Raw genomic sequence first — 25,030 nt, 5'->3', positions numbered from 1 at the left:
TTTTTTATTTCTGAATGAATGAATGGTTTATTTTTGGCTTGTACAGTAATCACCACACACAGTACAACAACTACAACACAGGTGTCAAACATGCGGCCCGGGGGCCAAATCTGGCCCGCCAAAGGGTCCAGTCTGGCCCCTGGGATGAATTTGTGAAATGCAAAAATTACACTGAAGATATTAATCATTTTAGTTCAGGTTCCACATACAGACCAATGCAATCTGCAGTGGGTCAGATCAGTAAAATACTATCACAATAACCTATAAATGATCACAACTCCACATTTTTCCCTTTTTAAATGTAAACATTTCCATGTCATTTTACTGTATTTACACTAAAACAAACTAACTTTTCACAACAACACGAATAACCGCAACAAATATGAACATTTTGAAATGTCTGAAGTGTAATTTTAACAACATTCTGCCTGTTATTAAATGTTTTGTACATTTGTTGATCCACTGGGATCTGTACATTGTAATGAACATGTGTAAATGATAAACTGAGACAGAATATTGTTAAAATTGCACTTAGTTTTCTTAAGAAATTTCTGTTTGTTCATGTTATTCACATTATTTTAAAGGATAGTTGGTAAATGTAAACATTTTCATTGCATAATTTTACTTTTTTCGCTCCAAAACATAGAGGAAAGTTTGGAGTTGACATTATTTATATGTTATTGTGTTATTATTTTACTGGTTCGGCCCACTGCAGATCAAATTGGGCTTAATGTGGCCCCTGAACTATGAGTTTGACACCCCTGAACTACAATAAACACAAAAACCAAAAAAAGGAATAGGCCAGAAGTAGAAGCTTATTTTTTTGCCTATTTTCACCTAACACACCACTTACATTAATGTGAATGTGTGCATCATCGAGCATTGTCATGATAACAAAAGAATCAATAACAACAAAACCACATCTACCATCTCCACTTAATATTCCTGATATTAATATTTCTTATACTTAAGACATTTTTGAAACTCTATCAGAGAAGTGAACAACTTAAATTCATCATCAAGTCCATTCCATCATTTCACACTCACAACCCAAATACATCTGGACTTCACATTTGTCCTCACTTTCATACATTCAAAAATATAAAGATCTCTTAAATTATAGTTATTCTCTCTTAATTTAACCCTTTCATGCATAAATCAAGATTTTTTTTTTTTTTTTTTGTGAGTGTTTTTATTCCTCTTAAGGCATGAAAAAAACACTGCGATTGAATTTTTTTATGAACTTATTTTTCATAGAACTGCAAAAATATCCACTCAGCAGGACACCACGTGTTTAATTTTTGAAGCAAAGAAACATGTATTTACTGATACACTGTGTGAAAACTATGAATAAAATATTTTAAAATGCTGCTAATTTGATGTTTTGTCACATTTTAACATACTCTAATATATGTTATTACTCACTTTATGGAGATAATATGCACAAAAAAAAGCCTTTTTGTTTTAAACAAAAAACAAAACAAACTCTTAATTACGGTCTCATAATAATAACAAGGAATTGATTTACTCGCAAACATGTTCCTGCAGATGAAGTTTATCTAGAACAGTAAAGGTACAGTAATGGTCTGAATGTCAGTGTATGGGATGATGCATTTAAGTGTCCACTGTGTTGGCTGATATGGAACTAAAGCAATAAAATACATGAATATACAAGAGAACAGCTGGAGAAGAACTGTCCGCTCGAGTGACCACTATGCATGAAAGGGTTAAAGAACTCTTGAATGGTTTTTGGAACAATATTATTTTACACTTTATAAATCATCTGTAATATTTTAATATCATCATCTCTAATAATTTATATTCTAAACTTTTAGTTTTGTTTATTTTCACTTTACATATAGGAGGACATGAATACACAGTCATGGAAAAAAAAAAGATTAGACCATCAAAACTCATCAAAAACAATGGTTATGCAATCAAGTACTAACTCCTGTGTGTGTCATGTGATTAAAACAGACACAGAAGAAAACCTGGAATGTCTAAAAGCACTGTTTTTGTCAGTACAGTGCCATAGCTATTGATGTAAGAACTGAAGTGATTTTGGTTATTATCAAGAAAACGTGGAAAATGAATGGATATCAGCTCTGAAATTAAACTCTTATGACCGATTTTTGTTGTTATCATTATATTTGTCCAAACAAATGTACTTTTAATTGTACCAGGCATTAAAATGAACAAGAAATTGAAGAAAACAAGGGGTTGTCTAATATTTTTTTCTGTAACTGTATATTAAATGAACACATTGTGCAGGAGAGGTCAGAAGCCAAAACTATTTTAAGCAAATACCTCCTGTTAACCCATAAAGACCCAAACATCCACTGGCAACCAAAATCATTTACTGATATAAAAAGTTTAATACCTGTTGATCCACTAATCCTGTCAATACATGTAAATAACTGGTATAAAATGTAGTTATTTATCTTTTCATGGTCATCAGATATGACCCATTTGGATGTTCAGAGGCTCTGCGGTTACCTTGGAAACACTGTCATCTTCTACAACATTGATTCACCAGTAAAACCCATGGAGTTGGATCAATGACAGTAGACGGAGGCACTTGTTTTGTGTTCAATTAATGATATATTTGACTGAAAAACTCACTTTTTCTTCTGTTTTCTCTGGTTTTGATATAATAACCCTCAGCTTTAATCTGAGCTTTTATGAACATCTACATGATCAATGAATTAAATATAAGAAAATATATCATTATCACTGAAAAATGCTAAATACAGAGCATAATATGAGAATAAATGAGAGATAATATGAGAAAAATTCATTTGGGAACTGCCACAAAAGTAGCACTGGTCTTTATGGGTTAATTATACAGGATTAGTAGAGGTATTACAATTATCACATATATGAATATAAGCTTGAAATAAAATGCTGAGTACAAACTTCTATTACACTGGTCAACAACAAATTTATTGTTTAAGTTTTTTGAGCTGATTTAGGATAATTTTGGTGTGCTGAATCCAAAAATCACACTAATTTTGCTCAATCAGGTCAACTTTCTGAACTATGCTACATATTGGCTTTTTAACATTTTTGCTTACATTTATGGGCATTTTCACATCATATGATACAAAATTCTTTCATATTTCTTGCAACAAATACGTTCTGAAGATTTTACTTTTGCCAATTTATGATTAATGGTTTTTTTAATATTACAGGTGAATGAAATGGCTTCGACTAGAAGATCTTGCAAAAATACGCCTGACGTATTCTGCTACATCTGCGGTGAATACATAATAAATAATAAATACATCCTGTTAGAAAATGATTTTTTTTTCTCTTAAAACCTATTTTGGGTGAGAACTATATAAAAAAATCAACTGATAAAGTCACAAAAATGTAATCAATTTTGTGAGAAGATCAAATTTTTCAAAATCAAATTAGCAAAAAAAAAACCTGACCTGATTGAGAAAAACAGATGTCATTTTTGGATTTAGCGGTGCAAAATGGTCCTAATTCAGTTGAAAAAACCTAGACAACTTGCAAAAAAAACATTTTTTTGTAACCAAGTGTTATAGTCACGATATCTACAAGTATAGCAAAATGTCCACAGATTAAGAATGATTTTCTGTGGTTCTCTGGATGAATTTGTGATGCTTTTCTGTCATATTTGTTTTTGAAGGCATGGCTGCATCTCCTTTTGCTCACCCTGAAGTTGCCAAACCTGCTCAGGTAGCTGATATTTGTTTATATACATATATATATATATATATATATATAAAGCAGAACCACAAGTAAAGAAAATAGAAGAGATGTGACATGAATTCAAAGAAACTCTCAGCTCATTATTGCTCTTGTGTACTGACGCTCACCTGTCGACACGTTCTGCCTTCATCAGCATCTTCATCTTCATCTCCTTTCCTGCTCGCTCTGCAGGCACCTCAGTCCGGCTTGGAGTGGGTGGTAGCTCTGTATGACTTTTCCGGATACTCTGAGGGGGATTTGTCCTTTGAGCAGGGCGACTGTATCCTAGTCACCGAACATGTTAATGCTGAGTGGAGCTATGGAAGGCTTAACGGCAGAGAGGGCATGTTCCCCAGGGCTTTTGTTGAAAGCCGCACAGGTACAGTGTGAAGATGACTTACTAATGTTTAATAGTGCAGTTGGGAGAACAGAAGGGGATATAATTAGGTATTTAACCCTTTCATGCACAGTGGTCACTCCAGTGGACAGTTCTTCTCCAGCTGTTCTCTTGTTTTTTCATGGATTTTGTTGTTTGTTTTGTTGTTTGTGGACACTTATGCACCATCCCATACACTGACATTCATACTGTTACTGTAACTTTGCTGTTCTTGATAAACCTGATCTAGTGTAACATGTTTAAGTGTAAATCAAGTGCTTGTTATTGTTATAAGTCTGTAATTAACAATTTGGTTTTCTTTTTTAAAGTTTTTTTTTTTTTCATGTAGAAATATGTTACTACTCAAAAATCACCAAATTCACCCAAAAATTACCCTAAAACCAAGTAAAAGTGACTCAAAAACCACCTATAAATCACCCAAAAATGACCCCAAAACCACCTAAAAAATTACTCAAAAAAACCCACCTAAAAACCACCCAAAAATTACCCAAAAAACACCTAAAAACCACGTAAACACCACCTAAAAATCATGTAATAAACCACCCAAAAATGACCCAAAACCACCTAAAAATCACTCCAAACTGACCCCAAAACCACCTAAAAATTACTCAAAAAAAAAACCACCTAAAAACCACCCAAAAATTACCCAAAAAACACCTAAAAACCACGTAAACACCACCTAAAAATCATGTAATAAACCACCCAAAAATGACCCAAAAACCACCTAAAAATCACTCCAAAATGACCCCAAAACCACCTAAAAAATTACTAAAAAAACCCCACCTTAAAACCACCCAAAAATTACCCAAAAAACACCTAAAAACCACATAAACACCACCTAAAAAATCATCCAATAAACCACCCAAAAATTACCCCAAAACCACCTAAAAATCACTCCAAAATGACCCCAAAACCACCTAAAAAATTACTCAAAAAAAAACCCCACCTAAAAACCACCCAAAAATTACCCAAAAAACACCTAAAAACCACGTAAACACCACCTAAAAATCATGTAATAAACCACCCAAAAATGACCCAAAAACCACCTAAAAATCACTCCAAAATGACCCCAAAACCACCTAAAAAATTACTCAAAAAAAAAACCCACCTAAAAACCACCCAAAAATTACCCAAAAAACACCTAAAAACCACGTAAACACCACCTAAAAATCATGTAATAAACCACCCAAAAATGACCCCAAAACCACCTAAAAATTAGTCAAAAACCACCTTTTTTTTTTTTTTTTTGCATATTATCTCCATGAAGTGAGTACTGACTGGTATTATCTGGTATTACTGGTATTACATCTTCAAATGTGAGAAAACTTCAGATTAGTATCATTAAAAATGTCTGCTAAAGGTTCATGCTGTCTTCCACATATAATTTTTGTAGATAATTCATTTATCAGACGAACTAGTAAAGCAGGTAAACAAACAACTACCCCTGTCTGAGAAACAAATTACCTAGAATAAGCATTCAAAATGTTTTTATTTCATAGTTTTCACACAGTATATCAGTAAATACACGTTTCTTTGCTTCAACAATGAAATGCATGGTGTCCAGCTGAGTGGAGATTTTTGCAACTCCATGAAAAAAAGGTTCATAAGAAAATTTTCTTTAGGCATGTTTTTTTTCATGCCTAAAGAGGAATAAAAACACTCAGGAAAAAAATCTTGATTAAGGTTCTCATAATTCATGCATGAAAGAGTTAATGGATGGAGTACTTATTTAACCCATAAAGACCCAGTGCTACTTTTGTAGTAGTTCCCAAAATTTTTTTTCTCCATATTTCATCTTTCTTAAAGGGGTCATATTTTTCTAAACCCACTTTTATTAGTCTTTGGTACATTTATTTGTGTATTTGGACCCTAATAGTTAAAAAAAAGCTTTGAATTTGAACCCTCCAGGTGCTGCAAAGCTATCTCTATATTCATTTTGGCAAACATCGAGTGGATTTCTACAACCTGTTTTTAATTCCTGCTTAATTTGTTACGTTTTATAACTAGTTACGTCACGACATTTGCACATATAAGGTCAAGACTTCCAACAAACCTATATATGGATAATTCTTTGACAGGAGCAGCAGTTGTAGTAAAAACTGAAAATATGTCCAAACTTCGAGCTGATTACCTAAAATGTTCAGTTGTTGGTTGAATGGGAGAGAAAGCGCAGTCAACAACCTGGAGGGGGTGGGGTGTGAAGTGGCTCATTTGCATTTAAAGGGCCAGCGCTCAAAACCACCTTTCTGGTGTCCTCACTCAGAAATAGGGTTGAAGATGGACCTGTGGAGTTGAGTTAATGAAGAACTCAGACCCAAGCAGAGCATTTACAGTTTATGTAGACCACAGGGAAATGTTTTAAAATGCATAATTCCATTTTTTTTTTTTTTTTTTTTTTTAAAAAGCTAAATGTCACACCTTTAAGTCATTTTTCTCCATGTATTGTAATATTATCCTGTTTATTTTAAGTTTTTTCAGTGAAAATCATGTATTTTCCTATTTTTAATTCATTGATCATGTAGATGCTCATTAAAGCTTAAAGACTAAATTAAAAGATTAGATCAAAACAGAAAAAAATTAGGAAAAAGTGACTTTCAGTAAACATATCATTAACTAAACGTAAAATTAAAAGTTTCCATCCACTGTCTTTGATCCAACTTCATGGGTTTTACTGGTGAATCAGTTTTGTAGAAGATGACATGTTTCCATGGTAACTATGGAGCCTCTGAACGTCCAAATGGGTCATATCTGATGACCATGAAAAGATGACAAACTGCATTTTACACCAATTATTTACATGTATTGATAAAATTAGAGGATCAACAGGTATTAAACATTTTAGATCAGTAGATGGTTTTGACTGCCAGTGACTGTTTGGGTCTTTATGGGTTAAGTTATACAGGGTGTCCATAAAGTGTCTTTACAATTTAACAAATTAATTACAAAAGTAAATGAATAGACAAATCTGTGGAAATTATTATGAAATTAAAAATGTCTGTGCTGGTTTTCATTTGCCTAGGTCATTGTTGTTCTTGGTAGTTTTTGGTTCAGCTGGAATGGTTTAGCTCTCTGAAAACGTTTTGTCTCTCATCCAAGAGACTTCTTCAGTTCTAATAACTGGTGGGGGAAACTGGACTTACCTAACCCTAACCCTAACCCTCCACGGGTTAATAAGCCCAGTTTCTCCCACCAGTTATTAGAACTGAAGAAGTCTCTTGGATGACAGATGAAATTTTTTCAAAAGAGCTAAACCAGTCCAGTTGAATCGAGAAGAACTACCAAGAAGAACAAAATGAAAAGGAGATATTGAAGTTTTTTTTTTTACCTCATTTATTCCACCTTTAATCTTTACCCTAACCCTAACCTTAACTTGGCCTGTCCTCAGTGACATTTTCAGGCCTAAACAAGTTGAATTAACTTTGAAAGGCAGGAACAGCTGCCATGGGTAAAGAGATGAAACTAACATGGTGACCAAAGTGTTAATGCTGTAACCTGGCACTTTGGTGGAAAACAAGATGGATGCCCATTGTCCCCGTCCATGACCTTTGATTGGATTTAAACCCCACCGCTACTTCGCGCAAACCAGTTTTAACTTGGATTGCGCAATTTGCCCCTGCTCACTCATGCATGAAAACCTGGGTCTGTAAATTTGGACAAATATCCACCAATCCCCTACCTACCAACATCCATAACATAAAATTCCAAAAATTATCAAACGCGGAACTGAGGGTAATTTTTCAAAATGTGTAGTTTTTTTTAATACACCCTGTATATGGGCACCATTAACTGCATGAAGCACATGTGGATGGTACTGGATTTCTTGCCTTGTTGGCTGTATCATAGACTCATCAATGGTGTCAATGGCATCAGCGAACTTTTACTTCAGGTCAGCGATGTCCTGTATCTTTGTTCGATACACGATATCTTTGACATGATCTCTTAGAAAGAAATCCAGGGGAGTGATATCTGGTGAACGAGGTGATCAAAAGATTGGACCATCCCTTCCAATCCACCAGTGTGGAAATGTTTGATTTAGAACCCACCAACATGCAGTCCCCAATGTGGTGGTGCACAGTCTACCTGGAAAATGATGGTTGGTTGAAGGTCATCCAGTTGTGGTGACACATATTCATTCAAAAGGTCAAGGTCAGCATTTGCAGTGATTGATCTCTCATTGTAGAAAAATGGACCAATGATTTGATTGTACGTGATCCCCTAATGTGATTAAAAACTGTGATAACCACCAAGGTTATAATAGTTTTGGATTTTTCATTATAGTTTAGTTTTATTTAGTTTTGCCTTTTTTTTCTCTAATTCAGTTAGTTTTAATTAGTTTTTAGAGCAGGTTTGCTAGTTTTTATTAGTTTTCATTATTTTCTAAATGCTTAGTTTTAGTTTAGTTTTAGTTTCTTTATATCTTTCCTCTTCCTCACCGTCGAATTCAAATAAATCCCAGACAAGACTCTGCTGCTTTCTCCCAACTTTAGTCTCCAAGTTTCCAGGTAGAGTGGGGACCAGAAGACGACTGGAAACCACAAGTGACAAGAAGTGATGGACCGTTAAATATCATATGGTGCCTCCAGCTAAAATTGCTAGAGTGAAATAAGTCGATTTTATATCAATCCGACATTGACAAAGACGAAAACGAAGGGAATTTTATCCAGAATTTTTCTGTTTTAGTTAGTTTTGTAAACACACAATACAGTTTCAGATAGTTATGTTTTTTCTTTTAATTATAGTTTTTATTTATTTTAGTTAACAAAAATATTTTTACAATTCCAGTTTTCGTCATTTCGTTAGTTTTCATTAACGATAATAACCTTGATAACCACTGAGTACATAGAACAAATCTGATGAACATATCTCACTAATTGCTTTTGTAATACTTTTTTTAAATTGTGAAGAGACTTTATGGACGCACTGTATTTGTGTGAATGCATGTGGTACATTTTGTACTTTTACTGTTTCAAACAAGGCAAGCTCTGATTGTTTCCTCATTTTTAAGTCCATCAATCACCTTACATTCATCATTTTAATTTACCAGACAGCAGCAAAAAAAATACACAGTAGGCAATTCCCATTAATAGGATCTAAATGTTGTCTATTTGGACCTGAAAAGTTGATAAAAAAAAACAACCACCGACAGGGAAAGCACTCAAACACTAGCACTTTCAATTACATTCTACATAGCAAGTAAAGAATTAGCTTCTATGTGTGAATTCCAGCCTCAGCAGGCCTCCAGTCCTCTGATGTCCAGGAGAATGGAGCAGCAGGTGGAATGAAAGCCAGAGCTCTGTTTGACTTCGCTTCAGACTGTGATGAGGAGCTTTCTCTGCAGGTTTGTTGGTCACTTTTGTTTTCCTACGGTGACTAAAATCCATCCAAGAGCACATCTAATCAGACAAACACTCATCCCTTCCTCTCGTGCAGGTTGGGGATATTGTAACCAATCTGGAGTCCATCGATGAAGAATGGTTCCTGGGGGATCTGAGCGGAAAACGAGCCCTGGTCCCCAAGAACTATGTCCAGGTCATTTGATGTTCAGTGGAACAAGGGACGCAGTCGAATTACACGAAGATGCTACAGAAAAATTGATGTCAGAATGGGACTGTCCTTCACTGGAATACAGTATTTTAACTTTAGTAATGAATCTTTCATATAGCATTTAAACAATTTGAGTATTTTCATTGTAATTAAAAACATAATAAAATTAAAGCGGTTGGCAGATTAAAAGTGAGCAATGATTGAATTATTCTCCTGAACATTTGTGCCATCTAGTGGTCAATGTCTAGGTTAAGTGTGTAAAACAGAACTTTCACACAAGAACAGACCTGAACAAGTTAGAGTTTCATTAATTTGGGCAAATTTTAAACCAGCAGAGCATTCACATTTTCCCAATGACAAAAATTTATTATGAACCAGAATTCAATGTTCTGGTCAGATTCAAGAGTTGTTGCTTTCATTCTACCCATAAGAGCCTCTGCTTGAAAGTCAATAAAAGTTCAACCATCTTGATACAGTTGTGATCCTTTAGGAAATAGTCATTTCATCTGTTGCTGTTTGGGTCTATTATGATAGTCATGTTAAAAATCCTTCAGTTTCAAAAGGATCTACAGTAGTGTTGTTAAACCTTGGGGTAGGGACTAGGGCTGAACGATATAGACAAAATTTCATATCTCGATATTCATGCCAGATATCTCGATATCGATACAATACGATATGACTGCAGGTTCGGTGAAAACCAAGCATTTTTCAGAAAAATACAAACATCATAATACAAAAGAATGTGGAAAGTGCAGTTTTATTTATAAGAACTCACTGCCAGTCATCAACATTAATATAAAGTACAAATAAATTAAATTTCTTGTGACTTCCAGAGCTGTACATGCAGGGCAAGCACGGGGGAAATCTATATCGTTTATATTGTTGCTTTTTCGATATTAATATCTTGAATGTTCATATCTCAATATCGATACGATAATGATATATCTTTCAGCCCTAGTAGGGACCCCATGTGGGGTCGCCTGAAATTTCTAGTAATTGATAAAAATAAAAAACTTGCTAAAAAATATATGGTGAGTTGGGAGAGACAATCACAATATATATAAAAGACATGACAAACTCTAAAGCTGAAACTGAAGCACCGTGGTTCTGTTTATCTGTCAAATGTTCATTGTGGTCGGTTTCAGATGCTGCAGCTCTTTCATAATTCACAGTTTGAATTATTGTTCAGTATTAATTGTCAGCCTTGTAAATCCAAGCTGGACTGACTGTACATATCCTGACCAAGGAAAATAAAATTCTCACTTTGTGCAGTAATGTACACCTGGCTTTTCTGCCTCCGTCCACAATAATATACATTACATAGACTAAATGTTGTCCAAAATTAACGTTTATTTGCAACATAGTATAGCAAACTATTAGATGATCAAAAACAAATGACAGGTTGCAGGTCTAATGTATGCGGGTACGGGCGAATGAGGATTGGACATAAAAAAAAATGCAGGTAGTGGGTCAGGTTGCAGTACTCAGCTTTGTGGGTACGGACAGGTGTAGGTTTGGAAAAGTGGACCCATACAGGACTCTGCAGTCCATTATGGATGAATATCCCTTGAATATTTCATTTTTATGTTACTATGAATTATCTTTATATAATATTAATATTCCAAACTCTAAACAGCATGGGGAGGTCACGTACCAGAACACACACAGGACTACCAGAACCACAAACGAATCAACTCTATGTATCCACAGACTGGATCAGTCATTAAATAAAATGTAAAACTCATTGTTTCCACACATCTGTATTATGGTATCATCAAGGTTTCCTCCTCAGACAAAAACTCACAGTGAGTTGTTTGAACAGCTGGTCAAAATCACACTGTGTCTTATAATCTTCATATGCTGTGTCAGCTGATAGTTTACATTATAGCTCTGTTAGCTTGGCTCAGTTTTTAGACAGAAAACAGCCACTGTTGTCTGTGCAGTTTGTGTTTCCAGTAGCTGCACTAAAGATCTGTTTGGAATCCAATAAACACAGAACTGTCACAGTTTAGTCTGAACTTAATCAACAAACAGCATCAACCCATGTCCTGTTCTCCCATCAGGTAATATCTGTACAGTAATAAAATAATTAAATCCAATTAATAGAGGGAATCAGGGACAATTCTAGGATCTGACCTTTGGGGGGGGTCTCAGCCCCCAGGAAGCAGCTGACATCTGTTCTTGACAAAGAATTATTAGGCAATTGAATTTAATCCAGTTTTTAATTTTCTTAAAAAAGGCAAAGATTTTTTCATAACAGTACAGTATATAAAACAAGAATCTGTGATAATCCAACCATGATGTATGTACAAATTCCACCGATACAATCCCACCACTGTATCAGCCATTTCAGCAGATGAAAGTCTAGTATCATCTTAAACCTATGATGTATAGTATTAATGATTAAGGATGAACAATGATCAAGTTTTCTCCAAAATTAGTGAATGTAAATGTGGCTCAGGTGACCACAGATGTCTATTATATTGTGTCTTAGCTTTTTTGGCCTATTAAGGGATAAAAGACCACAATGAACTTTAGGCTATTTTTGGCCTATTTCTAAAAGCCTATGCCTTCTGAACGTGATTTAATATGTACTGAAACATGAACTACCTTCCTTCATGCCATGGACAGTACATAATTCCATATCATATTTACACAGCACTAAATCACATGTAGAATGTGTGCTTGTTTGTACTTGATGATACTTGTTTTGACAAACAAGTATCGTCAAGATGAGCAACTCAGAGGTATGATATATTTGATATATTTTCAAAAACATGCAGTAGGTTTGTTAAAGTTTATGTTTATTTTGTTTTGCATTATGTTGAACTCCTTTTTAATTCCTTTCTGTACTGTCTGGTCGTTCTCTGCAGCGGTGCATCGTATTCTGTAAGGCCTCTGCATTTCACATAAAAGTCAATATTTACAAACTCTTCCAGAGAACACTGTCTTTTCTATTCAACCTGATTTCCAGAGGAAGCTCCACTTCTCCTCCTTTCATAATAAAATAATTTTAAAACTTCTTGTAGTTAATATTCATCAAAATAATATTAACCCTTTCATGCATGAATTATGAGAACCTTAGTCAATATTTTTTTCTTGAGTGTTTTTATTCCTCTTTAGGCATGAAAATAACAATGCAATTGAAATTTTTTTGAATGAACCCTTTTTTCATGGAGTCACAAAAATGTCCACTCAGCTGGACACCATGCATTTAATTTTTGAAGCAAAGAAATGTGCATTTAAAACTCATCATCAGAAAGTGATATACTGTGTAAAAACTATGAAATAAAAACGTTTTTAATGACTGCTAATCATATGTTTTCTCACATTTTTTTCATACTCTAATATTAGTTATTACTCATTTCATGGAGATAATGTCCTCCTGAGACCCAGGAAATGGACAATTTTAGCTTTTTTATATTAAAAAATTGTCTTTATTGGAAACTGCATAATGCAACAGTTTTTTCAGATACATTTTAAATATTATTTTTATTTATTGATTGATTTTTTTTAATAGAATGTCCTTTGCAATGGACAGTATTTTCTAAGTTAAACTGTCAAACTTTTGTCCCCTATAGAGGACAAAATACATTGCTGGGTCTCAGGAGGATATGCAAAAAACAAAACAAAAAAAACAAAACAAAACTTTTTGTTTCAGAAAACTGTTAATAACAGTCTAATAACAATTAGCAACTGATTTACACTAAAACACGTTACTGCAGATCAGGTTTATCAAGAGCAGCAAAGTTACAATAATTGTATGAATTGCAGTGTTTGGGATGATGCATAAGCTCCACTATGTTGGCTGATATGGAACTAAAACAACAAAACTCATGAATAAACAATAGAACAGCTGTAGAATAACTGTCCATTGTTGTGACCACTATGCATGAAAGGGTTAAATGCCAGGCAGCTGAACAGTTCAACACCATAATCACACAATTGCTTACTTATGTGAGACTAATTAGCCTGACTCCACCTGCAACACAACAAGCTGCACAGTGACCCCTAGTGCCCAAAGGGTGCAGGGTCATCACACCATATACTGTCTTCTCTTATGATTTGTCAATTCAGCACAGTCTGCTTTGATCCTAGAATTTCATGTTGATCTGCATTTCTGTCCCAGCTTTGTGATATACACACATAGATCCATACACACCACTTCAAAGCACTGGCAATTGTTTTTAATGTTTTTTTCACATAGAGAAGCTGCATGCAGTTGACTGGAGGCCTTTGCTCCTGTACTATATCCCCACAAGGAGACCAAAGTCATTTTGCCTAAAGATCTGATGTTGGGAATGAATGTGTGTAAACAGCATTCATGAGCTTTTCAAACTTATGGTTGAATTTGAGACTATATTTAACATCGATTTTAAAAACTAATTTAAATATTTTTTGTATTATATGGGTGTAGATGGTGGTGAGCAATGGTTTGAAATAGTAAGGGCACCTATGGTCTGGAGTATCTGAGGCATGTGGGATGTAGGTTTATTGGTAACCATGGTAACAGTAGCTGTGATCTGTGTCAGGTTACAGCTGATTAAAGCTCCACAGAGGAACAACCATTCAATCGACAGGAAAACCACCATGTAGGTAATTCACATTCAACATACACATACAGCACACAGACAGGTTTGGGTGATGTATTTCACCAAAACTGCTAAAAAACAAAAAATTAAAGCTAAAATAAATTACAAATAAATCCAAATAAATAATAAACTACAAATGAATAAAGCTCAACAACTTCACTCAAATCCTCCATATGAAATGAATGAGCTCACTTGGGATCACGTGCACATATACATGAACTATTCAGTTAAAGGAGCCTATTTAAACACTGCTTTAACAGGACTGACACAGACTGTGGGGGGGGCTTCTCATCTGAATACAGGTCTACAGAAAGTCTGTGATGTCAGTTGCCAAACACTGACACACAGATTCCCCATATGAAGTGAATGGGAGCTGTTTCTTGCTTTTACACAAGTCCACCAGTCCAACAAGAGGCAAGCACATGGGTTACATTTCCTTCAGGAAATCTGTGAAAGTCTAGTTTGCAACATATAGCAAACTATTACATGATCAAAAACAAATTAATTTTAGCAAAAAAAATGCCTCCATCTTGAATGTCTGGGGTTGCCAGAAATGTGACATTAAAAATGTTAAATGTTGATGTTAAAAGGGGGTGACAAGCCAAAAAAAGGTTGGGAACCAGTGACCTACAGCTAAATTACCGTAGAACTGATGCACCGATAATTAAAGTGAAAAACAGCAAAAGGTGCAATCAAACAGCCATAATGCAGAACACACACCTTTTAATTTATTTAAAAGCTCACATTTTAATCCTTTTATTTTGTTTCTCTTGTGATTTGGTGCAAAAAAGAGACAAACAGCTTGTGGTCATTTACATTTTTTATTAAATCTGTCAGGGTATCTTTAGACCGTTTCCTGGATGGGAGGCTCATAGCCGTCAGCCCTCTCCACCTTGGCTCCAGTGTCATCACCAGATGCCTTTGCAGCGCCGCCGCCACCGCCCTCACCGTGCAGCTCCATCAGTTTGCCCACTGAAACACAACACGACAAACTTTAACCTCAAACAGTTTTCATAGTTTACAGATAAAGTCTACTCTGAATTCAGAACCTGGAAATTCATTAATATGACAGTTATGAAAAGTTGAAAAAGGCCTCATCTTTTCACACTGACTGACACCTAATTTTAAAGAAGGGAACGTCAGCTGATCTCAATGAAAGTAATCAGGTGGTCATATGGGACCGAAACAGTTTGTCATCATGTGTTCCCATTGATAAAATAAAAAATAAATAAATAAAGATGTGTTCAGACTTACACTCAAACTTGGGCTTCTTAAGCATTTTGACTTTGCGGACGTAGACGTCATGCAGAGGGTAGATGGACTGACAGGCCTTTTCAATGTCCTTGCCAACGCTGTCTGGAATCCTGAACACAACAATTTACAACACATTAAAAAACACAGAAACACCAGAAATGTTTCAGAGATGAGATGGCATTTTGACTGAAATATATGAGTGTAAAAAATAGACAGAAAACATTTGCTGATGTGATTTCAGTTTGAACTTAACCCAAAAGGTAAAATGTCACATCTATTCTCAACACAATAGTATCTTCAACAGGAACATGAGAAGGTACATGACTTACAGCTTGTTGACAACTTCCTTCAGGTCGTTGGTCTGAACCTCTCGGGTCATGATCTCCATCATTTTCTTGCGGATCTGGCGGACCTGCTGGTGCTGGGCGTAGGAGGTCTTTCTGATCTGGTTGGTGCGCTTCTTTGTGAAACCCACGCAGAACAGACGCAGGAGGTAGCCGTCTGTGGTCTTCACATCCACATGGGCTTCAATCATGGTCTAAGGGGAGAAGTCCTGTTAGTCTCACACTGCCAACAAGTTCTTGGTTGACATTAAAACCAACAATTTAAAGTGAGGTCATTTTTGCTGTCTTCACCCTTTGAGAAAATGTGTTCCTGAGTCTCAGTTTTCACTCATGATAGATCATATCTAAGTGAATTAAGATTCATCTAGTGCTGGGCATGTATTTAATTAAACGAGTACGTTTACCATCACTCCATGGTACCACAGCTTTTCAAATGTAGACCTGACAAAATACAGGTCATCCTTTAAGTCTCATAATTAAATGAACTTACAGAGGTGTTCTCAAATGGATTCAGAGTGACTGTGGCTACAGATGTTTTGCTTCAATGATACATTTAGTGTTTTAACAATTTTATACTTAATGGTGTAATTTACTTTGGTATTATGTTGCAACAGCATATCATAACTTTATCTGTTGTTGCCTGTCTTGATCAAATTACTTCAGTACAAGAGTTTCATCTCAATGAGTCTTTAATGATTACCTAAAAATTGGTAAATAAAACCAAACCTGTCTTTATATGACAACTGAGCACAGATACTGGCTTTATATTTTATAAAGCAAATGCTCTTAAGACCTAACGCAACACATTAGTCATATTTGTACAATTAATCAACTCTAGATCTGTCATCGTTTCATTTGTGTTTCCATCTGGTATATCTACCGAACAAACAATGTTGAGACAAACCAAGACTGTGAGCTTGACTTCTGAAATAATATGAAAAGGTGGCCTCTACTGTCATCCACTGGACCTGCTCAACATTTTCCTGTTCTACTTAACACTGATGAAACATGAAACTACAGGAACAGGTTTCTGCATCCTGTCAGTCCCTATTGTGATAAACATGCCCCCTTTTATCTTCACAAATGGCTTCTTTGTAGGATAGATTTCAGACCAACAATCATCCAACAGAGGAAAAGAATGGCCCAAATTTTACAATACAGATACCAAAAATTTGGTAAAAAATGAAAAGGCACAGGTTCAAATATGCATATGCTAAAACAGATACTTCTCTAAAAATTCATTTCATATTCAACCTTCACTGATGGACAACTGAAGCGTAAACAGGGTTAACACTGAACTGGCGGTAAGAACACATTCCCGTGTGGCTCCTTCACATACAGATAATAAACAAAGTATTCTGATATATTCGACATGATAATTACCTGCCATTTCTTGACCATAGAGCACATCTTATCACGGGTCAGGTCCATGCCATGGAAGTTGGTGAGGCAGTTCTTGCCCTGAACATCTTCAGTGATCAGCTTGAACTTACGGAAGGCAACCTCATCGTTCTGCAGGTCAGCAAGGCTCACCTCGAACACACGTCCCTTCAGACCGTCCGAGGCAATTCCTAAGTGGTGGCAAATAACACTGGTGTTAAAAACCCTAAGCAACTCAGTCACCAAAATTATAGTGAACTCCAAGTAATAAGGAGGTCATTTGATCTCATAACTGCCAAGTAACCATAATTTAAGACCTAAACAATTTATTAACACACATTCCCTTTACAGAGTATACAATTATATAATGACTTTGTTCTTAAATATTGAGCACCATGACACTGGATTCTCAGTTTTAAGTTTGCACATTCGAAAAACAGCATGCCGTTATATTTATTACAGCCCTACACAACCAACACTAGTCTCTGTCAAAACTTGCCATTTTCAGCATCTGACTGCGACTCTGAGGTCACTGGTTTTTCACATGGCAAAAGAGTAGAGGAGCTCTACATACGAGAACATTTTTGGGACTTTTGACTGACATGATATCATCCACTAATGATGCAAACTTACTGGTTCCCTGAGTCCTGGTGACCAAGGTCTTGCCCAGATTACGGATGGTGAACATGGCTGGTGCCTTGACATCGTACCAGTCCTTCTTGGAGAACGGGTCCACACTGCAAAAGTTTTACAGACATTAGAAGCAACTCGTAAAACACATAATGTAGTCTTTTATCCTCCTACCGGAATCAACCAAGACTGTCCCGTTCGCAGAGGACCTCACCATTGGCTCAATGATGAAGTAGAGGTAAACTTGATGCTAACTAAACGGCTAACGTGGACTGCAAACTACACAGTTTAGCCTGGCAGGACCCGAACCGATTTTCCTTCATACTACACATTTCATTACCAACAAGAGTATACATGTTCAGCCGTTTTGGACGAGTCCTCATCCAATGATCCAGACATGGTAGTTAATTTCCAATACATTTAACTATGTAGTCTGACTGCCATATTGCTAAGTAAAACCGGCTAATCCATGCTAACACTTGATAGCCTTGTAGCAACTCATGCCTGTCGCTGTACGGTCAAGTATTACAATTTAGCCATTCTCCATGTTATCAGAATATTCCGGATAGTCGAGCTACTTAATACATTCCTTATCTAAAATAAATTATAACTCCTTGCATTGCTGTGGCTTGGGGAAGCAGCATGTTACCAGTTCATCCAGCGCCACAGAGGCCACTAGAGACGAGACTAGCACCGACCCCGTACCATCTACTTAAAATCTTCTTCATCCTTCACGTTTTTGGTAACAAAATGCCAGTTATCTTAGAAGCACGTCTTAGTTCATTCAGCGATGTCTGAATTTACTACTTACATCTTCTTTTTGGCACCTTTTTTGCCGCCTTTGGTCAGCCTCTTATTCTTGCCGACTGCCATGTTGGCTACAGGGAGTGAAAGAGGAAGAACTACGAAATCTCGCGAGAATTAAAGAGACCGCAGCCGTGAGATTTGTGTCATATCGCGAGTCCTTTTGGGTGTCTATGGTGCCCTCTGCTGGCAGCAAGGCAATACTGTGACGTTAATGAATATGGTTAATGTTACTCTTTAAACCATTAAATACAATTTTTACATTTCCATAACTTTTCAGGATTTTTTTTTTTTTTTTTAACGTAAACCACATTGATTTTACCTGTGCACAGCCTCTAACTTCAGCTTTAAGTATTTTACACTTAAAAAATTAAATCATTTGCCATAAATTTCAATTTTATCAAACAACAAATGTCACATATTGAACAAATAATGTAACATTAAATGTGAAATTCATATTAATGCATACTTTGTGTATAATATATTAACCCTTTTAAAAATTAAAGTAGACCTGATAAAAAAAAAAAAAAAAACATCTTATAAGTAGCGTAAACCTGTTGTCATGATCTCTGAACTGGAAGAACTAGTTCATAGGTGTGTTAACATGTCAAGCAGGTGTAATGGCTATTAGCCTATATCTACACCCAAACTGCTATGATAACAAAGCAAACAATTTATTCATGTGTTAAACTGAAAGTAAATTAGTCATGCAGTAACAGACTACAGGTATAGCTAGATTGTTAAGTTTCATGTCAGTATCCATTCACAAAATGGTTACTGACTGTAAAGATGTACAACTATTCACAGTCATGTATTCTTCTCTTAATATGGAAAAGTGAGATAAATTGTGAGAGCATTCCGAAAGTGTTAAATTGAAGAGTGAAAACTAAGTGGTCATAAGACAGATGCAAATATACTGTAGCACCATTTTCTATCATTTTGCTGTTGTATTGTTTGATATTTGCATTTTTATGTCATCTGAAATATCATCATAAACCTAGCCACCATTGCTTTCAGTGTGTTGAAGTGAAACCTGCAAGCTCAAGTCAGGTATAATTTAAATACATTCAAAGTATTCATACACAGCAGTTCATGAAAATAAATTATCTCTTGCTCAGATTAAAGAGCAGCATGGCAGGAAGAGAACAAAAGAGGACTGTAGTAAGATAAGCCACAAAATGTCTTAAATTGGAATCTAATTATCTGAACAGAGCTGTGCAAGAAGAGAAATAATAAGACATGGCTGATGTGGTTTATGTTGAAATCAAAGGTCAGTAAAAACATTCCAGATCATCATTTAAGAAAGACTAGGCTGCAGTGAACCAGTCTGCTGATTTCAGGTCATTACATCAGAGACAAGGCCTGCATCTCATGGGTGACGTTGCTGGCTGCCATGACTCCCAGGGTCCCTGAGGGCTCGACTACACTTTACTGGGAGGTCAATGGTAACGGTGACGCCAGCTGCCTCTCTGGCAAAAACACACAACTGCTTAGCCACCCTCGTGAACAAATGTAAATTTACCAGTAATAGTGCACATAGAAGACAACACACTTAGTTGAATACAGTATTATTTAATACATTTACAGTGTCCACTTTATGCGCTGGACAGGCATTTTGTTCACAGACATGATGGAAATGAGACCTCACTTATTTTCTGGGTTATAAACATCTATCATGTCACTGGTTATGTGGTTGTGATTTGAAAAGGCAAGCAATGCAAAGCTGTCACTTCGTTTTAATGTTTGGCTTTCACTGCCGGGGGATGCAGACATCTGTCAGTGGGTGCCTCTGCAGATGAAGTCCACATTACAATTTTCTTTTCTTTTTTTTTTTTTTTTACAGCATAAAAGGTTTTGATGCTCGTTTCCACATTAGACAACACTTATCTACAGATTTATTTGATAAAATTGTAATAGCTGAATAAAAGTGCAATTTAACCCTTTCATGCATTGTGGTCACTACAGCGGACAGTTATTCTCCAGCTGTTCTCTTGTATATTCATAGGTTTTGTTGTTTTAGTTCCATATAAGCCAACACAGTGGACACTTATGCAGCATCCCATAATACACTGCAATTCATACCATTACTATAACTTTGCTGTTCTTGATAAACCTGATCTGCAGTAACATGTTTAAGTGTAAATCAGTTGTTATTTGTAAGACAAAAAGAGTTGTTTTTTTGCATATTATATGAGGTAATAACTAGCATTAGAGTATGTTAAAATGTGAGAAAACATCAAATTAGCAGCCTTAAAAATGTTTTTATTTCATTCTTTTCATTTTACTTTCTGATATTGGGTTTTAAATACATATTTCTTTACTTAAAAAAATAAATGCATGGACATTTTTGTAACTCCATGAAAAAAAAAAAAAAACTTGATTGCAACTTTTTTTTTTTTTTTATGAAGGAGGTATAAAAACACTCCAGAAAAAAAATCTTGACTAGGTTCTCATAATTCATGCATGAAAAGGTTAATGATCCCTATGTTATTGTCACCCACCAATCTTATCTTATCTTATCTTATCTTATCTTATCTTATCTTATCTTATCTTATATATTTAACCCTTTCATGCATGAATTATGAGAACCTTAATGGGTCAAAACACAGTAATGTCCAGTTAGAGAGCGATTTTTAATTGATTGCCATTCCAATGTTTATTTCAATATAAAGTAGCTCCTTGTTTTGCATAATCCCTTTTGCTCTAACTAAAGCAAAAATGAATTTAAAAGTAAAAATGTGGGTCAAATTGTCTCTAAAATGTCCTGTCAGAGAGATTTTGAATATCAAGTGTTTTTATTCCTCTTTAGGCCTGAAAAAAACAATGCAATTGAAGAATTTTTTATGAACCTATTTTTCATGGAGTTACAAAAAATATCCACTCAGCTGGACGTCATGCATTTAATTTTTGAAGCAAAGAAACATGTATTTACTGATACACTGTGTGAAAACTATGAAATAATTTTTTTAATGCTGCTAATCTGATGCTGTCACATTTTAACATAGTGTAATATAAGTTGTTACTCACTTTATGGATATAATATGCAAAAACAAAACAAAAATACAGTCTAATAACAATAACAAGCAATTGATTTACACTCAAACATGTTAGTGCGGATCAGATTTATCAAGAACAGCAAAGGTACAGCAATGCTATGAATTGCAATGTATGGGATGATGCATAGGAGTCCACTGTGTTGGCTGATATGGAACTAAAACAATAAAATCCATGAATATATAAGAGAACAGCTGTAGAATAACTATCCACTGTAGTGACCACTATACATGAAAGGGTTAATATGCAAGGTTGTGTGGTGGAGCTTTCTTGCTGTTATAGAATCTAAAAACTACTCCAAGAACTGGAGTAGTACACTGCACATCTACCTAGTAAAACCTTAGGGAATGTTTATTATGTTAGTTACCTTTCCCTACTGATATCTGTCAGAGTGATGAGGCTAAAGATACCTGCCTACAGAGGAACACACCGTTGATCTCCTCCTGTGATGTTACTGGAGAGCCACCTGAGCGACACACCTGCCATTGAGCGGAATAGACTTAACTCCCCACTGCGCATGCTCCAGTCACTCAAGGGCTACACTGTCATGGCGGTGACGAGCAGAAGCTACCGGGGTAAATCAGGAAGAGAATGCGGCGCAGCTGGTAACATTGACATTTGAGCGAGTGTGTGGAGTTTCTCGAAGAGGACGGAGCACACCTTTTGTTCTTTTTCGACTTTCACTGACGGACTAAGCCGCTCGTAGACTTGCTCTCAGCCCAGTTTGGGAGTTTTTTGTGCTCCTACCGAAGCGCTTTACCTGTCAAGACTCTGGACTCAGTGACAATAGCAACTTCCAGTGGTGCTCGAGATACTAAAGTCACCCTATCCTCATTTGTCATCTGACCGGGGGACGGAGGAAAAGGTTAAGGACGAGCTCCGTGTCACCTGTATTCCTCTTTGTTACCTCGGAGCACAGTTCTTTCTCGGCTTTAAACAGCATTAATCCATCCGCCTCGTATCAAGTTACGGACCTGTGATAGTTGACGGTGGAGTCTCGCGCTGACATTTCCAGTCTATCCCAGTGTCAACGGCTAACGCATTCTCCCTCGCGCATTTTTGCTCACTTTTGGCTCAACTGTTGTGGATGGGGAAGGAAACGGTTTGTTTGTGTGCCTGTCAACCACTCAGCTGAAGAGGAGATTTGGCTTTCTCCTCCTCCTCCTCCTCCTCCGCCGCCGTCGTCGGCTGCATTGACACCATTTGAGGTGAACAGGTGCCTTACCTGTGAACGCCACCTGTCTCGTCTTTTCCTTAGCCATGGCTAGCGAAGAGACGGCGGGTGCTGCTCAGCCAGGTGATGGCAAAGACGGACGACCAGGCGCCATGGCACTCAACCCGGGAGTGCCCATCAGGGGGATAAAGATGAAATTCGCCGTGCTTGGTGGCCTTGTAGAAGTTGGCGAAGTTTCCAACCGAGACATTGTGGAGACTGTGTTCAACCTGGTAAGCAGATTATGAAGGCTCAGACTGAGGAGGCCTTAGATAGTACTGTCACACTGTTGGGTCAGTACTTACTGATAGGGGAAAGTCTGACATCATCCTCACTAAAAGATAGACAGATAGATGTAGTTTATTTATCACAAACTGGGAAATTACAGTGTAGCAGCAGCTTGGCACACATTCAATAACAATATAATATCACAGCAAACATGAGTAGAGAGAAATATAACATTTGAGCAAACACTATAGATCTGGTTAGATGCAACACTTCAGAAAAATACACCAAATATTATTGCTGTTTGACCAGTGGCGGCACCAAGTGTGTGTGTGTGTGTGTGTGTGTGTGGGGGGGGGGGGCACGGGGGTGTGTGTAAATGCCCCCCCAGTCACAACCTCTGCCCCCCCCACCCAGATTTGGGCAAATCTTTGGGAAAATTCAGGCAATGAAGAAATATGAAAAATCCGTCAATGAAAGCGTACATAACACATTTTGATACACTTATAATACAACCAGGCAGACAGTCCCCCCCCCCCCCATGCATGCATCTATAGAGGGTTCTCTCAAAGGCCAGCTGGTCACTGGCCAAAGCCCCACTGCATGTAGTGGAGGCCATTGTATACATACGTTTTGTTTGATTAGTTGGTTAGGCTATTAGTTTTATTTTGTTTTCAACATTTATTAACTTGCATACATTGGCATTGCTGTATGTTCTTCTGATGTGTTTAGAGAAATATATGAAAGTGGACTGTACCTATTAAATAATCATAACAGAAAGTCTAAGTTGTTCATGCTGTAGTTTTTAACAAATACCTTGAATACATTAAGTATTACCTGATTTTACCTAAAATTGCCCTCTATATAAAGTATAACAGATAGGCTTTATTTATTTATTTATTTTTTGTCCACCCCCCCAACATTTTCTTTGCCCTCCAATTGCCCCCCCACTTTTAAAATCCTGGTGCTGCCACTGTGTTTGACTGACTTACTGTTGAACAGGTGTGTGAAACCATGTCACACATAGTAGACCAGGGGTGTCAAACTCATTTTCTTTCAGTGGCCACATTCAGCCCAATTTGATCTCCAGTGGGCCGAACCACTAAAATAACAGCAGAATAGCCTATAAATAATGGCAACTCCAAATTTTTTAGTGCAAAAAATAACATTAGATGATGAAACTATTTCTATCCAAAACAAAAAAGATGTGAATAACTGGAAAAAACTGAAATTTCTGAAGAAAAACAAGTATAATTGTATCAATATTCTACCTCAACTTGTGATTTCTACATGTGCATTATGGATCAGATCTACAAAGACACTAAACAGGCAGAATATTGTTGAAATTGCACTTATTTTTCTTTAGACATTCCAGGTTCATATTTGTTCAGGTTATTGACATTTTATTGTTAAAGGATATCAGAATTTAATGTTCTTCGCAATAAATCAAAGAGAAAAAACTGGTGTTGCCATTATTTATAGGCATGATGTCATCTTATTTTTCTCACATGAAATCAAGAAGAACATTTGGAGTCATTATTTCTAGGTTATTATGCTATTATTTTTGAGTTTGATGCCCTTGACTGTTAATATGTTCAGGGTATTTTTGCATTTTGCACTTTGTAAATTCATCTTGTAGGCCAGATTGGAATCTTTGGCGGGCCTGTTTTGGCCCCCGGGCCGCATGTTTGACACCTGTGTAGTAGACAGTTTATTTAGTAGCTCACTTCCTCGTGTGACTTTCAGTGCCCAAAATGTTGTTACCATTACCAAGGTTTGCATCATGTCAGGCACAGTTCATCTCTTTATTTGCCTGCTGTTGTGTATTATTATAATTTTATTGTACCTTTGTATGGTCATGCTATCACATGTTTTA

The 25,030-nt window shown here is 36.3% G+C and overlaps 3 protein-coding genes and 1 non-coding gene across 13 annotated transcripts in view; 2 read left to right on the top strand and 2 right to left on the bottom strand.

Moving 5' to 3' along the window:
- Nucleotides 1-9,699, top strand: part of sh3d19 (SH3 domain containing 19) — a 50,479-nt gene extending 40,780 nt beyond the window's left edge. For both annotated transcript variants that reach the window (XM_030148979.1, XM_030148972.1), the window contains exons 18-21: nucleotides 3,656-3,705; nucleotides 3,910-4,096; nucleotides 9,340-9,452; nucleotides 9,545-9,699. In XM_030148979.1, coding sequence (XP_030004839.1) covers nucleotides 3,656-3,705; nucleotides 3,910-4,096; nucleotides 9,340-9,452; nucleotides 9,545-9,652 — 458 coding nt within the window. In that variant the 3' untranslated portion in view covers nucleotides 9,653-9,699. The remainder of the gene's footprint in view (nucleotides 1-3,655; nucleotides 3,706-3,909; nucleotides 4,097-9,339; nucleotides 9,453-9,544) is intronic.
- Nucleotides 9,700-15,052: 5,353 nt separating this feature from the next.
- rps3a (ribosomal protein S3A) lies at nucleotides 15,053-18,793 on the bottom strand. The gene is made up of 6 exons (XM_030140953.1): nucleotides 18,670-18,793; nucleotides 17,862-17,965; nucleotides 17,232-17,419; nucleotides 15,834-16,042; nucleotides 15,505-15,614; nucleotides 15,053-15,222 (listed from the first exon to the last, which is right to left on the bottom strand). The coding sequence occupies exons 1-6, from the start codon at nucleotides 18,729-18,731 to the stop codon at nucleotides 15,095-15,097; spliced, it is 801 nt and encodes a 266-aa protein (XP_029996813.1). The 5' UTR covers nucleotides 18,732-18,793; the 3' UTR covers nucleotides 15,053-15,094.
- On the bottom strand, nucleotides 15,386-15,455 carry LOC115430158 (small nucleolar RNA SNORD73). Its single transcript, XR_003936889.1, has one exon. It is a non-coding gene; the product is annotated as a small nucleolar RNA SNORD73 (small nucleolar RNA).
- A 3,443-nt stretch (nucleotides 18,794-22,236) lies between the features above and the next one.
- The window catches only part of lrba (LPS-responsive vesicle trafficking, beach and anchor containing), a 300,517-nt gene continuing 297,723 nt past the window's right edge, over nucleotides 22,237-25,030 (top strand). For all 9 annotated transcript variants that reach the window (XM_030140902.1, XM_030140903.1, XM_030140920.1 and 6 more), the window contains exon 1: nucleotides 22,237-23,162. In XM_030140902.1, the coding sequence (XP_029996762.1) occupies nucleotides 22,977-23,162 (186 nt within the window). In that variant the 5' untranslated portion in view covers nucleotides 22,237-22,976. The remainder of the gene's footprint in view (nucleotides 23,163-25,030) is intronic.

This window comes from Sphaeramia orbicularis, chromosome 1 (genome assembly GCF_902148855.1).
Source record: "Sphaeramia orbicularis chromosome 1, fSphaOr1.1, whole genome shotgun sequence".
Classification (NCBI taxonomy): domain Eukaryota; kingdom Metazoa; phylum Chordata; class Actinopteri; order Kurtiformes; family Apogonidae; genus Sphaeramia; species Sphaeramia orbicularis.
The sequence above is the reverse complement of the archived record's forward strand: the minus strand, read 5'-3'. Positions and strand labels throughout refer to the sequence as shown.